Source organism: Bombina bombina, chromosome 3 (assembly GCF_027579735.1).
Source record: "Bombina bombina isolate aBomBom1 chromosome 3, aBomBom1.pri, whole genome shotgun sequence".
Classification (NCBI taxonomy): domain Eukaryota; kingdom Metazoa; phylum Chordata; class Amphibia; order Anura; family Bombinatoridae; genus Bombina; species Bombina bombina.
Genome location: NC_069501.1, coordinates 159,550,767 through 159,570,091, shown reverse-complemented (window position 1 = coordinate 159,570,091; position 19,325 = coordinate 159,550,767). Strand labels below are relative to the sequence as shown.

Sequence of the window (19,325 nt, the reverse complement as noted above, 5' to 3'; positions counted from 1 at the left end):
AACCTTATTTTGAAAATTATAGAACCAGTCTAGGATTCTTTGTAGATAGGTAGCATATCTGTATTTCACCAGATCAGGTACTCTCAACCCACCGCTCAGCAGTGGAGTACACATAATACGTTTATTTATTCTAGCATTTTTTTTGTCCCAGATGAAATCTAAAACTTTTGACTGCAGGGATGAGAGGAAGTTTAGTGGCAAGGGAATAGGTAGGGCCTGTAAGACGTATAATATACGTGGTAGAACATTAATTTTGAAAATATTTATTCTCCCCAACCAGAAAGTCTGTAAGGATCTCGAAGAGAGGTCAGCTATTATTTGTCTCTGCAAGGGAATGTAGTTGATCTGAAATAAGTCTTGTGGGTTTTTTTGTGAGTAGGATCCCTAGATATTTTAAAGCTTTCTCCTGCCATTTAAAAGGGCAAGACTCTTTTAGTTGATTAAGGCGGGTTGGTGCAAGAGAGACATTGAGAATTTCTGATTTTGTTTTATTAATCAAAAAGTTTGATGCGAGTTGAAAATTTTTCAAGTGTTGTAGTATATGTGGTAGAGATGTGAGTGGGTCCGTGAGAGTAAATAAGATGTCATCTGTATACAACATAATTTTATAGTCCTTTTCTCTAATCTGAATTCCCTTAATACTTGTGTCATTCCTAATTGTCACTGCCAGGGCTTCTACTGCACAGGCAAACAGCAGAGGGGACAGAGGGCACCCCTGTCTCGTGCCATTGCTGATCAGGAAAGGTTGGGACAGTACATCATTCACCCGTACCCGTGCAGAGGGGGAGCTATATAATGTCATTATTTTTGCTATAAATAAGGTCCCTATTTCAAATCTCTCCAACACTTCCCTCAAAAATCTCCACCGGACGCGGTTAAAAGCTTTTTCCACGTCTGTGGCTATCAGGACCAGTGGGACATCCCGTGATACCGCATAATCTATAAGGTCAATAGCTCTCACCATGTTGTCCCTTGCTTCTCTGCCAATTACAAACCCTACTTGATCGTTATTTATTATCTGTGGAATGATAGAATTCAACCTTTTGGCCAGTAATTTAGCGTATATTTTAATATCATTATTAAGTAAGGATATGGGCCTGAAGTTTTCTACTCTGTCTGCTTTCTTTCCTGGTTTAGGGAGCACCACAATGTGTGCCGCTAGGGATTCCTCCAGAAAAGAGTTTTTTTCTGATGATTTTGAAATAAACCTAGCATGTGGGGTGAAAGAATGTCTATATATTTTTTAAAATAGTAAGTCGTGAAGCCGTCGGGGTCCAGGGCTTTCTCATTTGGCAGGTCCCTAATTATGCTTTTTACTCCATTCATATTGAAAGGTTCGTTAAGGCGAGCCCTTTCTTCCTCCCCTATATCCGGGAGCACCAGTTGATCTAAAAATGCATCAATGTTCTCTGGTGGAGACTCTCGCAAGTTATATAGTTTTTCATAATATGCACGGAATGCCTCAGCGATATGCGCAGATGATGCGCTCTCCCTCCCCCCCCCCGAGTCCTTAACCTTTAATATGTAAGTTTTATTTGTTTTACGTTTCAACTTCCTAGAAAATAACTTACTACATTTATTTTGACCCTCATAGCGCTGTTGTTTTAATTTAAGTGCAGTGATTTTACATTCCTTATCAAAAATCATGTTAAGTTTACTCTTATAATCCGTTAAGAGGTCCAATGTGTGAATGTCTCGTGGATCCCGTTTATGAACTCTCTTTAGGTCTTCTATTTTATTTAGCACCGAGTTTAAATAAGCCCTTTGTTGTTTTAATTGATGTGCCCTCATACTCTTTAGTTCCCCCCTAATAACAGCTTTGTGTGCACCCCAGCGATATCTAGCGTCCACCTCGGCATCTGAGTTAAACTGAAAGAAATCATGTAAAGCTTTCTCTATTTTTTCTGCATATAAGGGGTCATCTAAGAGTCTATCTTCCAGTCTCCATACGTAACTAGTTCTATCTCTTGTATCCCATCGCATATTGCAGCTAACTAGGGAATTATCTGTCCATGTTGTGGGAAGTATCTTGCAGGACTTTACCCAAGCTAAACTAGTAACGTCTGTTAGAATGTAGTCTATCCTCGAGTATCTGGCATGTGGGTGTGAGTAAAATGTATAATCTTTCACCTTCCTATTTAGTATCCTCCAAACATCATGCAGAGCCATATCTCTAAGGTGTTTTTTGAGCCTATGAATAACTGCGTGAGAAGTAGATGTTGTCCCTGTGTAATTGTCCATTGTGGGGTCCAAAGTACAGTTGAGATCATCGCACACTATTAAGGAGCCCTTTACAATGTCTAATATTGCATTGGTCAAAGTTTTAAGGAAGATATCCTGCTTTGTGTTCAGTGCATATGCGTTGACCAATGTCATTTGCTTGTGAAATAAGGTACCCACTAGTATGAGGAATCTGTCCAATTTATCTTTTATACATTTATGAACCTGGAATGACACCCCCTTTCTAAACAGTATACCCACTCCTCCCTTTTTAGCAATGTTAAAGGCATAAAAAGAGTACCCGGATTTATATCTAAACATGTGTGGCTCTCTATTCTGTAAGAAGTGCGTCTCCTGTAAGAAAATCACGTCACCTTTTTGTTCATTGAAATCTCTCATAGCTGTATTCATTTTAAAAGGGCTATTGAGGCCCTTTGCATTAACCGTGAGGAAGGTTATGCCCTTCTGTTTATCTATAGATTCCATGTGTTGTGCAGAATACAGTACTGGCAATAAGATAAACTCTCTTGAATTATATGTGTGACATAAACCCCATGATACGTCATGTGCTCTCTCTTAATCTGGTACTTAAAAAGTTGGTATGTCGGCATATGCAGTTTTTTATAACAAACATTAACATATAAAAAAACATTTAACAACTATAAAACAATCTATAAGAACAAAAAAATGACTCAATGCCATAAATTAGGAGGGATGCAAAACAACGTCATTACCCTTGTTCATATTAATGAATTTAACCTCTGTTAAAGCATAAAATATAAACATTTCCCATTCATGTAATTATACTAACATATTCATCACCACCCAACTGTTTCCATATATCATAAACATTTTAAAGATTGGCACAATCTCATCCTTTTACGTTCAGCTTCATGTCTCTTGTGCGGTAGAAACCATTGCATCATCTAAAGAAGATTTATTATTATTATCAGTTATTTGTAGAGCGCCAACATAGGCGGAGTACAGCAAAACAATTATAGGGATCAAATTGGTAGAGGGCCCTGCCAAGAGTTGCACTGTTGTAGTCAGCTCTTGAGAAGGTGATCAACAAACAGCTGGACTCTTAGGCTTACATGGTAAGGGGGTTCAGGGGATAGCAATGGAGGAGAGGAACTGGTATAAAGAAAGGTTAGCATAGGTTGTATGCATCCCCGAACAGTAGAGTCTTTAGGGAGCACTTGAAGCTTTTAAAACTAGAAGAGAGTCTTGTGCAGCGAGGCAGAGAGTTTCACAAGATGGGAGCCAGTCTGGAGAAGTCCTGTAAACGGAAGTGTGATGAGGTGACAAGAGAGGAGGAGAGTAGGAGGTCGTGAGCAGAGCAAAGGGGACGGGAGGGAGAGTATCTGGAGACAAGGTCTGAGATATAGGGGGGAGCAGTGCAGTTGAGGGCTTTGTATGTCAGAATGAGAATTTTGTGCTTGATCCTAGAGGCAAGAGGAAGCCATTGAAGGGATTGGCAGAGAGGTGCAGCAGATGAAGAGCGACGTGTAAGGAAGATGAGTCTGGCAGAGGCATTCATTATGGATTGTAAAGGAGCTAGGTGATAGGTGGGGAGACCAGAGAGGACAGAGTTGCAGTAATCGAGGCGGGAGAGAATGAGAGAGTGGATCTGGTGCAGAGAAGTAGATTTGGGTGTCATCGGCATACAAATGATATTGTAAACCGTGGGACTTTATTAGTGAACCTAGTGATGACGTGTAGATTGAGAAGAGAAGGGGACCGAGGACAGAGCCTTGCGGTACTCCGACAGAAAGTGGTGACGGGGCAGAGGAGGCCCCAGAGAAGGCTACACTAAAGGTATGGTTGGACAGGTAGGAAGAGAACCACGAGAGGGCTATGTCACATATGCCGAAGAGAGGGTGGTCAACAGTGTCAAAGGCTGCAGATCAAGGAGGATAAGCAGAGAGAAGTGACCTTTTGATTTTGCTGTAAGTAGGTAGTTGGTATTTTTGTCTTTTTGCACTTGCTGGTGTTTACCACCTGCCAGCGGTGTTTTCCTTGCAATGGTCTGGAATCCAAGGCCTCTCCAGCCTCCCTATTCCCCTGAGAGTCAAATTCTGTAGGGACATTAAAAGAAATATTTAAACCCTTAGAGAGAACTTCAAGGTCCTGGGGTTCTTTGTAGGTGAATACACTTCCGTCATGTGTGACCACCAAGCTAAAGGTGTACCCCCATCTGTATCTTATCTTTCTGTCCTTGAGCACTCTGGTTATAAAGGCAACTTCCCTTCTTCTTTGCAATGTATTTGGGTTCAGGTCCATAAAGACTTGGAGGTGGTGGTCAAGATATGTGATGTTCCTTAGTTGACGGGCTAGTGTCCATACGTCTTCTTTATCCTTAATATCTGAGGAATCTTAATATCACGTCCCTTGGTGGGGCTTTATCTGGGGGAGGAGGCTGAAGGGCCCTATGAACCCTGTCGAGTTCCACTTTCGGGGGCCTGTTGATCCTTCTTCAGATGACAAAACAGATCTTGAATATATGTTTCTAAATCAGCGTTAGCAATCTTCTCCGGTATGCCTCGGATACTTAAGTTGTTTCTGCGATATCTGTTGTCTAAATCATCTATCTTGTCTTGTAGGGCCGATAGTTTAACCTCATGTATATTGGTTTGTGTTGTAATTGAGTCAGTCAATGAGTTCAGTGTTTCTTCTGTGTCCTCCAAATCTTAAACTCTGTATCCAATTTCAGAGATTTCCTTTCTTATAGTTGTAAGTTCTGACTTAATTAGATTTTTCAGGGAGTCAAAATCAGATTTGGAAGGGAGGTTGGCTATATCAGCTTTCAATTGTGTCATAAGATCTACTGGGGCAGCATGTTGTTGTACTGCTCCTGATAAGGGTTGTATATTGCCCCCACCATCACGTTGTACCAGAGTAGGGTTCTCATTAGTGCCAAAAAAGCTGCTCACTGATATAGGTAGGGCAGCTTGTTTATTATTTTTGTCCATTTTATACCTTTTTTTAGAAGCAATTTTAAACTCACAGAACGCCTCCTCAGCAATTGTGTTATACAGTTCAGCACAGTGAATGTATTTAATTTTGAGTGCCCCTTTAGAAAGCTTGTATTAGGCTTTTGGGATGTATGCAGATTGACCCAAAGGAACGTCTGTGGGGCCCAGTAGGATTGCTATTGCTTTTCCATATAAGAACTGTAGCTCCTGCATCTGTGGGTTTTGGGGCCTACTGATCCTTCTTCAGATGACAAAACAGATCTTGAATATATGTTTCTAAGTCAGCATTAGCAATCTTCTCCGGTATGCCTCAGATCCTTAAGTTGTTTCTGCTATTTCTGTTGTCTAAATCATCTATCTTGTCTTGTAGGGCCGATAGTTTAACCTCATGTATATTGGTTTGTGTTGTAATTGAGTCAGCCAATGAGTTCAGTGTTTCTTGTGTGTCCTCCAAATCTTCAACTCTGTATCCAATTTCAGAGATTTCCTTTCTTATAGTTGTAAGTTCTGATTTAATTAGATTTTTCAAGGAGTCAAAATCAGATTTGGAAGGGAGGTTGGCTATATCAGCTTTCAATTGTGTCATATGATCTACCGGGGCAGCATGTTGTTGTACTGCTCCTGATAAGGGTTGTAAATTGCCCCTGCCATCACGTTCCAGAGTAGGGTTCTCATTAGTGCCAAAAAGCTGCTCACTGATATAGGTAGGGCAGCTTGTTTATTATTTTTGTCCATTTTAGTGCCTTTTTTAGACGCCATTTTAAACTCACAGAACGCCTCCTCAGCAATTGTGTTATACAGTCCAGCACAGTGAATGTATTTAATGTTGAGTGCCCGTTTAGAAAGCTTGTATTAGGCTTTTGAGATGTATGCAGATTGACCCAAAGGAACGTCTGTGGGGCCCAGTAGGATTGCTATTGCTTTTCCATATAAGAGCTGTAGCTCCTGCATCTGTGGGTTATGTGCCTATTCAGCAATTATATGATGTACATTGGCTTATGGGATGGTACGATTACATACAAGCTGGGATGAGGGTGAGTTTCATGTGGAGGTTAGGTTGGGAATGAGCATTGCTGCTGTGAAAAAGCATACTGAATCTCACCCTTCCGTTGCTGCTGAAAGCATGGCCGCTCCACTCTACAATATGCTTTTTGTTACTGCGTAGTTAGCCATTCGTCGCAAGCAAGTTCTATACTGGGGTGCCTTTGTCTGGACCGGTAGTTAGGCTGAATATCTGCACAGCGTTATGTCTGTTTCTTTTCAGCATGGCTACAATAACTATATGAGCTGCATCTGAATTAGTCGGTCTATATACCGTGGCAAAATGGCAACAGCCCCTGTGATGATAAGTGCACAGGTGGTTTTATCTTACAGAGACCTGGGTTCATGCCATCTCACTCTCTGCAATGTCCCACAGCTTCCCCAGACTCCAAGTGACAAAATATAACACTCTGCAAGGTCCGTTTCCAGCTCTTACAGGAAGGTTAAGAGTCGTTCAGCCTGGAGCTCTATCACTGAGTGGCCATGTTCCGGCACGGACAAGCTCCGCCCCCCAAAGGCCCTGAGCTTTTAACAAGTTCCAGACTGCTTCCCAGCCCAGCAGGCTGGCGTCCATGGTAAAGATCACCAAGGAAGGTCTCCGAAAGCATGTGCCCTGAGACAGATGTTCCTGAGAAATCTATGGGAGAGAATCTCTTGATGACTGATCTAACTGTATTCTCTGAGATAGATCCACATGGTTGCCATTCCATTGTCTGAGCATGCATAACTGGAGAGCTCTCAAATGGAATAGAGCAAAAAGGAATAATGTCCATGGAAGCCACCATCAGACTGATTACCTCCATACATTGAGCCACTGAAGGATGAGCAGAAGCCTGAAGAGAGAGGCAAGAGGAAATTATTTTGTTTTTATGACCTCTGTCAGAAAAATCTTTATCAATAGAGAATCTATTATGATCCCTAAGAACTCTACTCTTGTAGCAGGGGAAAGGGAGCTTTTTTCCAGATTCACATTCCATCCGTGGGAATGAAGAAAAGACAACAAAATCTCTGTGTGAGATTTTGCTTGTTGAAAAGGTGGCGCCTGAACCAAATGTTGTCCAGGTAGGGTGCCACAGCAATTCAACAAGAACGGATCACTGCCAAAAGGGCCCCCAGAACCTTTGAAAAAATTCTGGCAGCCGTGGCTAGAGCAAATGGAAAGGCCATGAACTGGAAATGTTTGTCCAGAAAGGCAAATCTCAGGAATCTGTGATGATCCCTGTAAATAGAAATATGAAGATATGCATCCTTTAGGTCTATGGTTGTCATGAACTGACTCTCTTGTACTAAAGGAAGAATGGAGTGTATAGTCTCCATCTTGAAGGATGGAACTTTGAGAAACTTGTTTAGACACTTCAGGTCTAGAATGGGATGGAAAGTTCCCTCTTTTTTGGGAACTACAAATAGATTGGAGTAAAACCCGAGACCCTGTTCCTGCAATAGAACTGGTGAAACTAGAAGTTTTAGTTCCTAGTCTAACAACCTGTAAAATGGCATTTGCCATAAAGGAATTGGCCAATTTAAGAGCTTTAATCCTATCCTGAATTTCATCCAAGGAAGTCTCTACTTGAAGAGAATCAGACAAGACATCGAACCAATAAGATGCCACACTAGTCACCGTGGCAATACACACCACAGGTTGCCATTGGAGACCTTGATGAACATAAATCTTTTTCAAATAAGCCTCTAGCTTCTTGTCCATCGGATCCTTAAAAGAGCAGCTATCTTCAATAGGAATAGTGGTTCTCTTAGCCAGAGTGCAAATGGGCCCTTCAAATTTGGGTACAGTATACCAAGAGTCTTTAATGGAGTTCGAGACAGGAAACATTTTCTTAAAAATGGGAGATGGGGAAAAGTACACCCCTGGTTTCTCCCATTCCTGTGAGATAATTTCCCTAGCAAGGTCTGGCACAGGAAAAACCTCCAAAGTGGAAGGGTTATCAAAGAAACTATTAATTTTACTAGATTTCTTAGGAGTGACAACGACAGGGGTATCAGAGTCATCTAAAGTAGCTAAAACCTCCTTTAACAATACACAAAGGTGTTCAAGCTTAAATCTGAAGGATACCACCTCAGTCTCAGAAGAAGGAATTATACTGTCCAAATCTGAGATTTCACCCTCAGAAAGTCCCGGTGTATCCTCATCATCAGACTTATGAGAAAGGGCAACTTGGAAAGCAGAACTGAGGACAGGCACTTTACTTTCTGAATCTCTAGATTTCTTCTTGCGTTTTCCCTGTAATCTGGGAATGGCAGATCCCGCTGAAGATACCTGGGCAGCAATTTCTGCTTTTAAAAAAAACTCCTCTAGGAGTAATAGAGGAACTGCAGGACACTGCATGTGACACCATTGAGGCTTGGGACGTAGCAGGAGAAAGCTGAGATATTATTTTAACAACATCAACCTGAGAGACATTAGGCTCAACAATGTTACCTTTATTTTGCAAGGTTTTCTTGACACATGAAGAACAAAATTGCATAGGAGCTGCAATTTGTGCATTTAAACATAATAAGCATGAATTCATGAGAGCAGGCTCTTGCTCCATATCAGACATGTTATGAAACAGTAAATAAACTTATACAGATAAGTTTCAAAGATTTTAATATTCAATTAAAATAAGCCAAGGAAAAATTACACTTTAAATTTTATTCCAAATTAGGATCGATCCCCAACTAAAATTATGGGAGGAAAGTTAAGAAAAAACTTCAACATCAAATAAACTTCTAAACTACCCCTCAGGCAACCCCACACCTCAATTACTGAGGTGCCTTACCGCTACCAATTAAGACCGGATCCACCAGAAATGGAGAAAAACAACTTTTTTTCTACGAAACGTTATGAAGTAAAGCCGGTCATGTGACCACAACTGCCGAGCTTAAATTACTGCCGCTACACAGAGAGGCACTAAAAATAGCTTCCTGGTACACTGAGTAACAGAAATATCCGTTTTTTAAACTTGACAGTTTAAAATGCTGCATCATTTTATTTTAAAGCAAAGGGGAAATGAATAAGCTGCTGAAATAGAAAATTCAGTCTTACTTTCAGTTTAAACTTATATTGTTTTATCACGTAAATATATGTCAGAAAATAAAGCCTAATAAAAACATTTTACCCTTTCTTTTTAAAAGAGTTTAAATGTTAGTCTCACACATGCTACAGTGCCTGCTTCATGCCCCAGTGTAACCCATACAACAGGATTATCTATGTCCCAATAAAAAAGCAATGTCTTTTAATTTGTTAAGTGCTTGGTCTCCCTAACTGGAAGAAAAAGCACTTACCTGCTCCGCTGTTGGCATGTAGACAGTTACAAGGTATGAGAAGACACAGTTCTTCACAGAGACCTTTAAAAAAGAAAGAACAGAGTAGCCAACTCTGGCTTTCTAAACTAGGGCAGCAATTGTTAGGAAAACACAGTAAGTACCTCTTTACAAGTTCCTAAATGCTTTAAAGTCACCACTACCCGACTGCAAGGAATGACATGGAATGCGACTATACCCCAAAACTTGCTTGTAGATGAAATCAAAATTTTTCTTCAGACACCTAAACTTTACCTCCTCCATGCACTGAAGGCAAAGAGAATGACTAGGGGTTCTGGGTAAGGGAGTGATACTTAGCAGTTTAACTGTGGTGCTCTTTGCCTCCTCCTGCTGGCAATCAGTGATATTCCCAATAGTAATTACTCAAGCCGTGGACTCACCATATCTTAGGAAAGAAAAACCGCAATTTATAATGACAAAATAAAGGTAAAGAATATGGGCTATATTTAACAAGCAGCGGATGCTGCTGTCTCCGCCCAAAGTTTCTGGCTCATCTGAAACTGAAATTAAAAAGCTCCTTAACTTGTCCGCCACCATGTCTGATCAGGATGATTGACACCCCCTGCTAGCAGCCTATGGGACGCGAATGTGCAGGGGGAGGCATTGCTGTCTGCATTTAGCAATGTTGGGCAGACATGATTCACTACAGCAAATTATGTCTGCCTGGCATTTAATAATTCTACCCCTATAAGAGTAAATAATTTAACAAACTCCAGCAAGTAAATGACGTTTTGGGAATACATTACAGCAAAGAACACTTTACAGTTGCATGTTCCTTTAATTCTTATGAAATTCTGTTTATATGCCATGATTGCTTTCACACATTTTCAACTATATTTGTAAAAAAAAATCCAGTTACATTTGCAATGACAGGCATTAGTTACTGGAAATTCAATTATTAACACAGAGCCTGTAGTTGTTTCTTTTACAGTATCTGAAAAGATATTCTCTCATAGGCATAAACATGTTGTTATGGAATTTAGCACAGCACTGTAATTTGTGCAATTAAACATAATGAGAGTTTATACACAATTTAACTTAAATTATTTGTTAATTTGTATCTCCCAACTTCATCAGAGCTGGAACTGAAGCTTGGAATTATTTTATGGTTTATTAAATTAAAGTAATGAAAATTGAATTAAACAAATAACCAAGAGTTATGTTCAATTTTCTTAGAAATAATGCTCTATGAAAGCTAAGCAGTAATATCACATCTAGTTCTGAGTTATGTAGAATGTGATTATAGTATCTTATAAACCATAATATTATGATGTACTTCAAGAACAATGTGAAAAAAAAAAGAATGAGGAATTCTCCTTCTGAACAAACTCCCTTACAATATTAAAGTTTAAAGCAATTAGCAGCATGTGTCTTTAGTCATGGTTAAATGACAGAATGTAATCCTATCCACAATATCATAGCTGAGACAATGTTGAAGCTGTAACTTTTTTCAGGGCCACAACTTAACTAGTGACTTTATATATGTTGCCTTGCATCAATGTTGTTGAGGGTGACATTGGTACCACAAATGACAAACCTTGTTAACCTCTAGGATGCCAAATGATACTTTAGCCTTAAACGTATCTCAGCCCTAACCCAAATCCTAGCTGCAACCCTAATCTTATCCAGAACTCTAACCACAATGATATTACTAACATGTCTAAAGATAGGTGACCAGTAATGTGGAGAATCATTAATATAATGAGTGACAAGATCTAAATTCATATGAGAATGTGGAGCTCAACATTTTAACGACAGTATTGATAGGACTGACTTTCAAAGGAATTTGTTTTTATTGTCCTGGCCAACTTTCTAAAGGCAATATTAAGATACCACTAAAAGCATCATCATATATTAATTCTGGATATGTTAGAAATAATAGGGTAGATAGATAGAAAGGCAGACATAGGAAATCAGGAAGGGGAAAAATACTTTTTCACAACATATTATATCTTTGGATAGTTTTATGTAACTTTTTTTATATAAAATTAGATATTATTATTCAATTAATACAATTAATTCAATTTATAAATTGAGTTAGCCAGCCATGTAAGTGGAGATTGTACAGTGCTGAGCAACTCTAAAAAACTTTGACCCCTCTTTTCTATGACAAGATAATCAACATATTTAAGAACCACCAAAATGCCCAAACAACTGTGAACTTTGATTTAATCTAAATCACAAACCTCCACAGCCAAAATTAACAAGATCATTGGGTCCATTGTTGCTGTTGTTAACTGGCATGCTGGACGCTGGCCATGAGTCTGCAAGCCAAGGATAGCTAGGGTCACTTGAATTCAAAAGTCCTGGCCGACTAAAGTAGGAAAAATAAATAAGAATAAGTTAGTCTATTATAATATGTTCAAAACTGCTCATAATTGGTTACAAGTGTATGCAGATGGTTTGATGCAAATATTTAGTTCTATTTCTCCTGGTTACAAATAAAATAAAGCCCCAAATAGGTACTCACGGTTTCAGAAGTCTGGCGGAGAAGGTCTTCTAGGCGTGTCCATCATCTTCATCCACAGCGGTTTTCCCAGATGTGGTGATCCTCGGTGGTGGTCATCTGTTGCAGCTGCGCAGGTCCTTTGCGGCGACGGTCCTCGGCGGTGGTCTTTGGTAGAATGGAGGCTCTTCTTCATCCGATGTCCATCGTATACTGAATTTTGAATGCAAGATACCGCAAACAATTTGGGGTACCTTGCATTCCTATTGGCTGAATTTTTTAAAACAGTCAATAGGATTAGAGCTACTGAAATCCTTTTGGTTGTTCAAATCAGCCAATAAGATCTCAGTAGCTCTCATCCTATTGGCTAAGTTTTTAAATAGGATGAGAGCTACTGAAATCTTATTGGATGTTTGATCATCGGATGAAGAGAAGCCTCCATGCCGGCGAGGACCACCACCGCCGAGGACTGCCGCCATAGATGACCACTGGCCAGGATCGCCACATCTGGGAAGTCCATTCCGGATCTCAGTTCCACACCGCCTTCTCTGTGGATGAAGATGGTGGACCCGCCTGGAAGAAAACCTTCTCCGCCAGACTTTTGAAACTATGAGTACCTATATGGGGCTTTAGTGTTTTTTTTGGGGGGGGTTGTTTTTTTAGATTAGGGTTCATTGGGCAATTTCAAAAAGAGCTGAATGCCCTTTTAATGGCAGTGAAAAAGAGCGGAATGCCCTTTTAAGGGCAATGCCCGTACAAATGCCCCTTTAGGGGAAATGGGTAGTTTAGGATTATTAGTGTTAAGTTTTTTATTTTGGGCGGTTGGGTGGGTGGGGGGTTTTACTGTTATGGGGGACATTCTTTATTTTTAATGTAAAAGAGGTGATTTATTTAGGGCAATGCCCCACAAAAAACCCTTTTAAGGGCTATTGGTAGTTTAGTATTAGACTAGGGGGTGTTTTTATTTTGGGGGGGCTTTTTTATTTTCATAGGGATTAGGTTTAATTTTTTTATTTTATTTTGGATAGTGTTGTTTAATATTGTTTGTAATGTTAGACTTTTTTATTTTTTATAATTTTGTAAAATAATTTTTGTATTTTATTTTAATTGTAATGTAGTTTTTTATGTAATTAAGGGGTTAATTTAGGGGGTGTTAGATTAGGGGGCTTAGTCATTAAATTAGTTTTTTGCATTGTGGGGGTTGGTGGTTTAGGAGTTAATAGGTAAATAAGATTTAATGCATTGTTGGGGTTGGCGGATTAGGGGTTAATAGATGTATTAGGTAATTTGCGATGTTGTGGTTGGTGGATTTGGGGGTTAATACATTTATTGGGTATTTTTTTTCTTAAAACTTCGTGCAGGCGGTAAGTTATTGTTTTCTTAACGTACAGGAGGTTATTTATAAAAAATACTTATTTTGCGGGCGGTTAGTTGTTTTTTATTACTTATTGCGATTCTTTCTTTCTTTTTTGTAATGCTCCGTTTGCCTTCACTGCATCCCAGTGAATTCCGAAAATGGCAGGGTGATGAAAGAATCCACCATTCTGTTGGCTGCCTCATGCTGCCAGCATTCCTTTAAGGATGCGTGCGCAACTAGCGACACCGACGCACACATTACAAACACGATTATAGTATAGATATATAAATATTTTGGAGGCTATGGGCATAATAATATGATAGCAAGTGTTATTTAAAATGTAGTCTTTAAAGTAGGAAAAATATGTTGAGCTTGTTTAAATAAAAAGTGGCATTAATAATGACTGCCATTTTCCAATAGATCCCTTCACTCACAATCCCTATGAGAAACATGTGTTTCCAAGGCAACAGCAATAAAATACAGACACTCTCCTTGCAACATTTACTAGCACTCATTAGGCTTAATCTCCTTTTTTTTCTAAATATTGATTAATTAAGAGATTGGTAGTTATTACCCAGGTCTAATTACTATCTCCATATTGGCAAAGAGAATGTAAATGAGAATATATTGGTATGTTATCAAGTTTTATCAATTTCAATTGAGTAAGCAAAGAAGGGAAATCTAGTTCTATCAATCTACAGACAATTTATCATTCATGAATCATTTATTTTGTGATCGATTAGAAGTAATTGTTCTCACTCACCGCAATTTAGAAGGAACCAATAAGGATTTTTAGACAACATCAACTTCATTTGCTAATATCTAATTAATGCAATAAACATCCTGGTAACAAATGAACACATTGCTGGTGATGTTTATGTCTATTTTTTATTTCAAAGGCATAAGGGAGAGAGGGCATGAGTGAACTAGATAGATCACCACATTCACTGTAGCTTACTATAATATTCAATGGAGTTGACTATCTTTGTCAGTATTCTTTCCTTCTTTAACCTAAAATATATAGCTGAACAGTAAGCATACCTTCCATTGCTCATTAACCCTCCATCTCCTCTTTGGAAAGTTACTTTACGATTCATGAAAAAAAAGAAACAGTTATTAATGTTTTTAATAATTTACTTAAGTCATTAAATAATTTCTCATTTTAATTTTCTGTTATCTTAATTGTGCAAACAAAATAATATTATTTACTATGATATAAGATTCTAACATTCTAATCACCTTAAATATTTTCAAGTTTTATTTCCAAATACTATTTTAAAGTGTGTGTGTGTGTATATATATATATATATACACACACATATGCAAAGTCCAAAAATATATGCACACTTTGGATTTAAAGCACTCTCAAGTGTGATGTTTTGTTGTCTTAGGCATATAAATATCATGCATTAAAATTTGAGACTGATTTAAATCCAGAGACAATTGCTATATTAGTGAGAGGGTGCTATTTGGAATGTGTGTGTGTGTATGTATATATATATATATATATACATACACATATATATATATGTCAAAAGAAGTAAGGCACTCTCTGGATTTAAGTAGGGATAATCTTTTTAATCCCCCATGACGTTTTGGGGTTTTATCCCCCGTCTTCAGGTTGTTCTGAAGACGGGGATAAAACCCTGAAACGTCATGACCGATTATAAAGATTACCCCTACTTAAATCCAGAGAGTGTCTTCCTTCTTTTGACATATGCAATTACTTGTAGTGCTCCCCGGTTCAGTAAGGTTACCGTGAGTACTAGGCCTAGCAGTGTTTGTTTATAGATATCTATATATATATATATATATATATATATATACACACACACAATTTAAACAAGTGTATATTTTTGTATATACATATATAAATTATATACATTAAAAAAATATATATATATATATTTAAATTGACATTTTAATCACCTTAAATGTTTTCAACTTTTATTTCCAAACACTTCTTTAATATAATAAGATCTGGAGTAGATCTGAGGTAGAATCTAGAACATGGATGCTGACTGGCTATGTTTCAAAAAAGTCATAAATGAATATACAAGTTTTTATGAGATCTATATTTTAAAAGAAAAATTACTTCAAACTGCAAGACACACGTAATCAAGCAATGAGACAAAAAACAAATGCATTACTGAAAGACACACAACACCCTATGCATATTATACACGCAGGTGCATCAAAACAAAGTGACTTAGAGAATCCTATAGAATGAACTGAGCCTGCGTACAGCTTATTTTATCATGTCAGCAACAGTGTTAATCTAAATGGCAAGTTGATAGATTTGCTTATTTAAAATGCAAAATATTCTTGTAATAAACTTAAAAAGAAAATTAAAAATAGAATAATGAAACCTGTATAGTTTTCTGATTACGCTTACTGAGTGAATACTTGAAGCAAATGATCCAAACCAATCTCTATTTAATCAATGAGGGGCAGCACTTTCAGATTTCATTCAGAATCAAGTAGCTGATTTTGCTTGAGAGTAACTTCACCTTATAAAACTGCTCTGGAATTTTTATGTAGCTTATCTTGTCTAACTCTATCAGTTTACCTCATTCTAAACCTAATTCTAAAGAGCTCACTTGTTTACTGCTATTAAACTCTATACTCTACTAAGCAAGATTTTATGTAAAGTTCTCCTTTATAAAAGCAAATGACATTTCAATATTTTGCTATATATTCCCTATTTAGGTGCCTGTGTTTCTTATTTTTGCATTTTATATATTATAAAAAAATAAATAAATACAAACTTAAAGGGATACATTAATATAATAGACTATTATTTGTATATCTATGTATCTATGTATCTATCTGTCTATCTATCTATCTATCTATCTATCTATCTATCTATCTATCTATCTATCTATCTATCTATCTATCTATATATCTAACTATACCTTTTTATGGGATTTATTTTTTAATTTGTGAGTTCATAATATGTATTTAATGTGTATGTGTATATATACAGTATCCCACAAAAGTGAGTACACCCCTCACATTTTTGTAAATATTTTATTATATGTTTTCATGTGGCAACACTTAAGAAAAAACACTTTGCTACAATGTAAAGTATTGAGTGCACAGCCTGTATAACAGTGTAAATTTGCTGTCCCCTCAAAATAACTCAACACACAGCCATTAATGTCTAAACCATTGGCAACAAAAGTGTGTACAACCCTAAGTGGAAATGTCCAAATTAGGCCCAATTAGCCATTTTCCCTCCCGGTGTGATGTGACTCAGTGTTACAAGGTCTCAGGTGTGAACGGGGAGCAGGTGTGTTAAATTTGGTGTTAACGCTCTCACACTCTCTCATACTGGTCACTGGAAGTTCAACATGGCACCTCACGGCAAAGAGCTTTCTGAGGATCTGAAAAAAATAATTGTTGCTCTACATAAAGATGGCCTAGGCTATAAGAAGTTTGCCAAGACCCTGAAACTGAGCTGCAGCACGGTGGGCAAGACCATACAGCGGTTTCACAGGACAGGTTCTACTCAGAACAGACCTCACCATGGTCGACCAAAGAAGTTGAGTGCACGTGCTCAGCGTCAAATCCAGAGATTGTCTTTGGGAAATAGACTTATGAGTGCTGCCAGCAATGCTGCAGAGGTTGAAGGGTTGGGGGTCAGCCTGTCAGTGCTCAGACCATACGCCGTACATTGCATCAAATTGGTCTACATGGCTGTCGTCCCAGAAGGAAGCCTCTTCTAAAGATGATGCACAAGAAATCCCACAAACAGTTTGCTAAAGACAAGCAGACTAAGGACATTGAGTCCTAGAACCATGTCCTGTGGTCCGATGAGACCAAGATAAACTTATTTGGTGTCAAGCGTGTGTGGCGGCAACCAGGTGAGGAGTACAAAGACAAGTGTATCTTGCCTACAGTCAAGCATGGTGGTGGGAGTGTCATGGTCTGGGCCTGCATGAGTGCTGCTGGCACTAGGGAGCTACAGTCCATTGAGGGAACCATGAATGCCAACATGTACTGTGACATACTGAAGCAGAGCATGATCCCCTCCCTTTGGAGACTGGGCCGCAGGACAGTATTCCAACATGATAATGACCCCAAACCTACCTCCAAGATGACCAATGCCTTGCTAAAGAAGCTGAGGGTAAAGGTGATGGATTGGCCAAGCATGTCTCCAGACCTAAACCTTATTGAGCATCTGTGGGGCATCCTCAAACAGAAAGTAGGGGAGTGCAAAGTCTCTAACATCCACAAACTCTGTGATGTCATCATGGAGGAGTGGAAGAGGACTCCAGTGGCAACCTGTGAAGTTCTGGTGAACTCCATGCCCAAGAGAGTTAAGGCAGTGCATGAAAATAATGGTGGCCACAGAAAATATTGACACTTTAGGACCAATTTGGACATTTCCACTTTTCCACTGTTATACAGGCTGTACACTCACTACTTTACATTGTAGCAAAGTGTCATTTCTTCAGTGTTATCACATGAAAAGATATAATAAAAGATTTACAAAAATGTGAGGGGTGTACTCACTTTTGTGGGACACTGTATATATATATATATATATATATATATACACATGTACTGTTATTGCTATATGCTACTCAGTGTTTACTTATTTACTTAAAGGGACACTGAACCCAATTTTTTTTCTTTTATGATTTAGATAGAGCATAACATTTTAAGCAACTTTCTAATTTACTCCTATTATCAAATTTTCTTTATTCTCTTGGTATCTTTATTTGAAATGCAAGAATTTAAGTTTAGATGCTGGCCCATTTTTGGTGAACAACCTGGATTGTCCTTGCTGATTGGTGGATAAATTCATCCACCAATAAAAAAAAGTGCTGTCCAGAGTTCTGAACTAAGAAAAAAGCTTAGATGCCTTCTTTTTCAATTAAAGATAGCAAAAGAACGAAGAAAAAATTATAATAAGAGTAAATTAGAAAGTTGCTTAAAATTGAATGTTCTATCTGAATCACAAAAGAAAAAAAATGGGTTCAGTGTCCCTTTAAAGCAGTGGAGGACCCATATACATCTCTATTTGTATTGGCTACAGCAAATGATGAAAACATTATTCAAATACCCATGAAGTTTTTCAGAAGTACCTTTAATTTGCTAAGAAAAAAAAAATACTAACAAAATAATTATTTTATAAGGCAGCTCCTTTGCAATACCATAATTAATTTCTGATATTTACTATACATATGCTAAATTAATTTAATGTACTTTTAAGGTAACTACTAAAGGCAGTCATTTTGCCATACTCATCAGCTGATTTTCCTTACAAATCTCTTCCTGAATGTAATTATACTGAACAATGATATGGTATAAGATATTTTAAATTATCTATATAAAATCAGTATATGCTTTTTATAGAAAGCAACTACATAATTTCTCAATGTACTCAAATAATTTAGTTAAACAGTGTGGTCTCTACAATTTCACTTTGAAGGGAATTAGGAAGACTTGTATTTCAGAAAGTGGTTTTGTTGCAGGACATATTTAGTGAATATTTACCTATATAGCTGTGTGGCTGTTTTTTTGCTTCCAGATTTGAAAAATATATGTTTGTCCTTCCATCTATCTATCTATCTATCTATCTATCTATCTATCATCTATCTACAGTATCTATCTATCATTAATCTATTTATCTATATATCTCAATAGCTGTGAGTCAATTTATATAATGACATAGGAGATTTGCTTCACATGTAAAATATGGATGTAAATAAGTGAGATCAAATGTCTATAAAAGTGTGAAAGAATAAGGTGCAGCTTTCTATTTAAAAAATATCCCCAGATAAATATTATTTTAGTCTTCTAGAAATATAGCAAGACACAATAATAAAAATAAACACTGTTTTAGGGTATTTAGGAAAATGTATCCATTCATGTAAAATGTAAAAATAAAACATATTGTAAAAATATAATAAAAAATAAATAAATATAAGAAGTAGTATCTTGTGGGAATTGTCTACAG

At 37.7% G+C, this 19,325-nt stretch overlaps 1 protein-coding gene across 1 annotated transcript in view; it reads right to left on the bottom strand.

Moving 5' to 3' along the window:
* The window catches only part of ROBO2 (roundabout guidance receptor 2), a 637,624-nt gene that overhangs the window by 49,653 nt on the left and 568,646 nt on the right, over window positions 1-19,325 (bottom strand). Inside the window, exons 19-20 of the mRNA XM_053706022.1 lie at window positions 14,399-14,441; window positions 11,741-11,868 (exon numbers count right to left, since the gene is read on the bottom strand). Coding sequence (XP_053561997.1) covers window positions 11,741-11,868; window positions 14,399-14,441 — 171 coding nt within the window. The remainder of the gene's footprint in view (window positions 1-11,740; window positions 11,869-14,398; window positions 14,442-19,325) is intronic.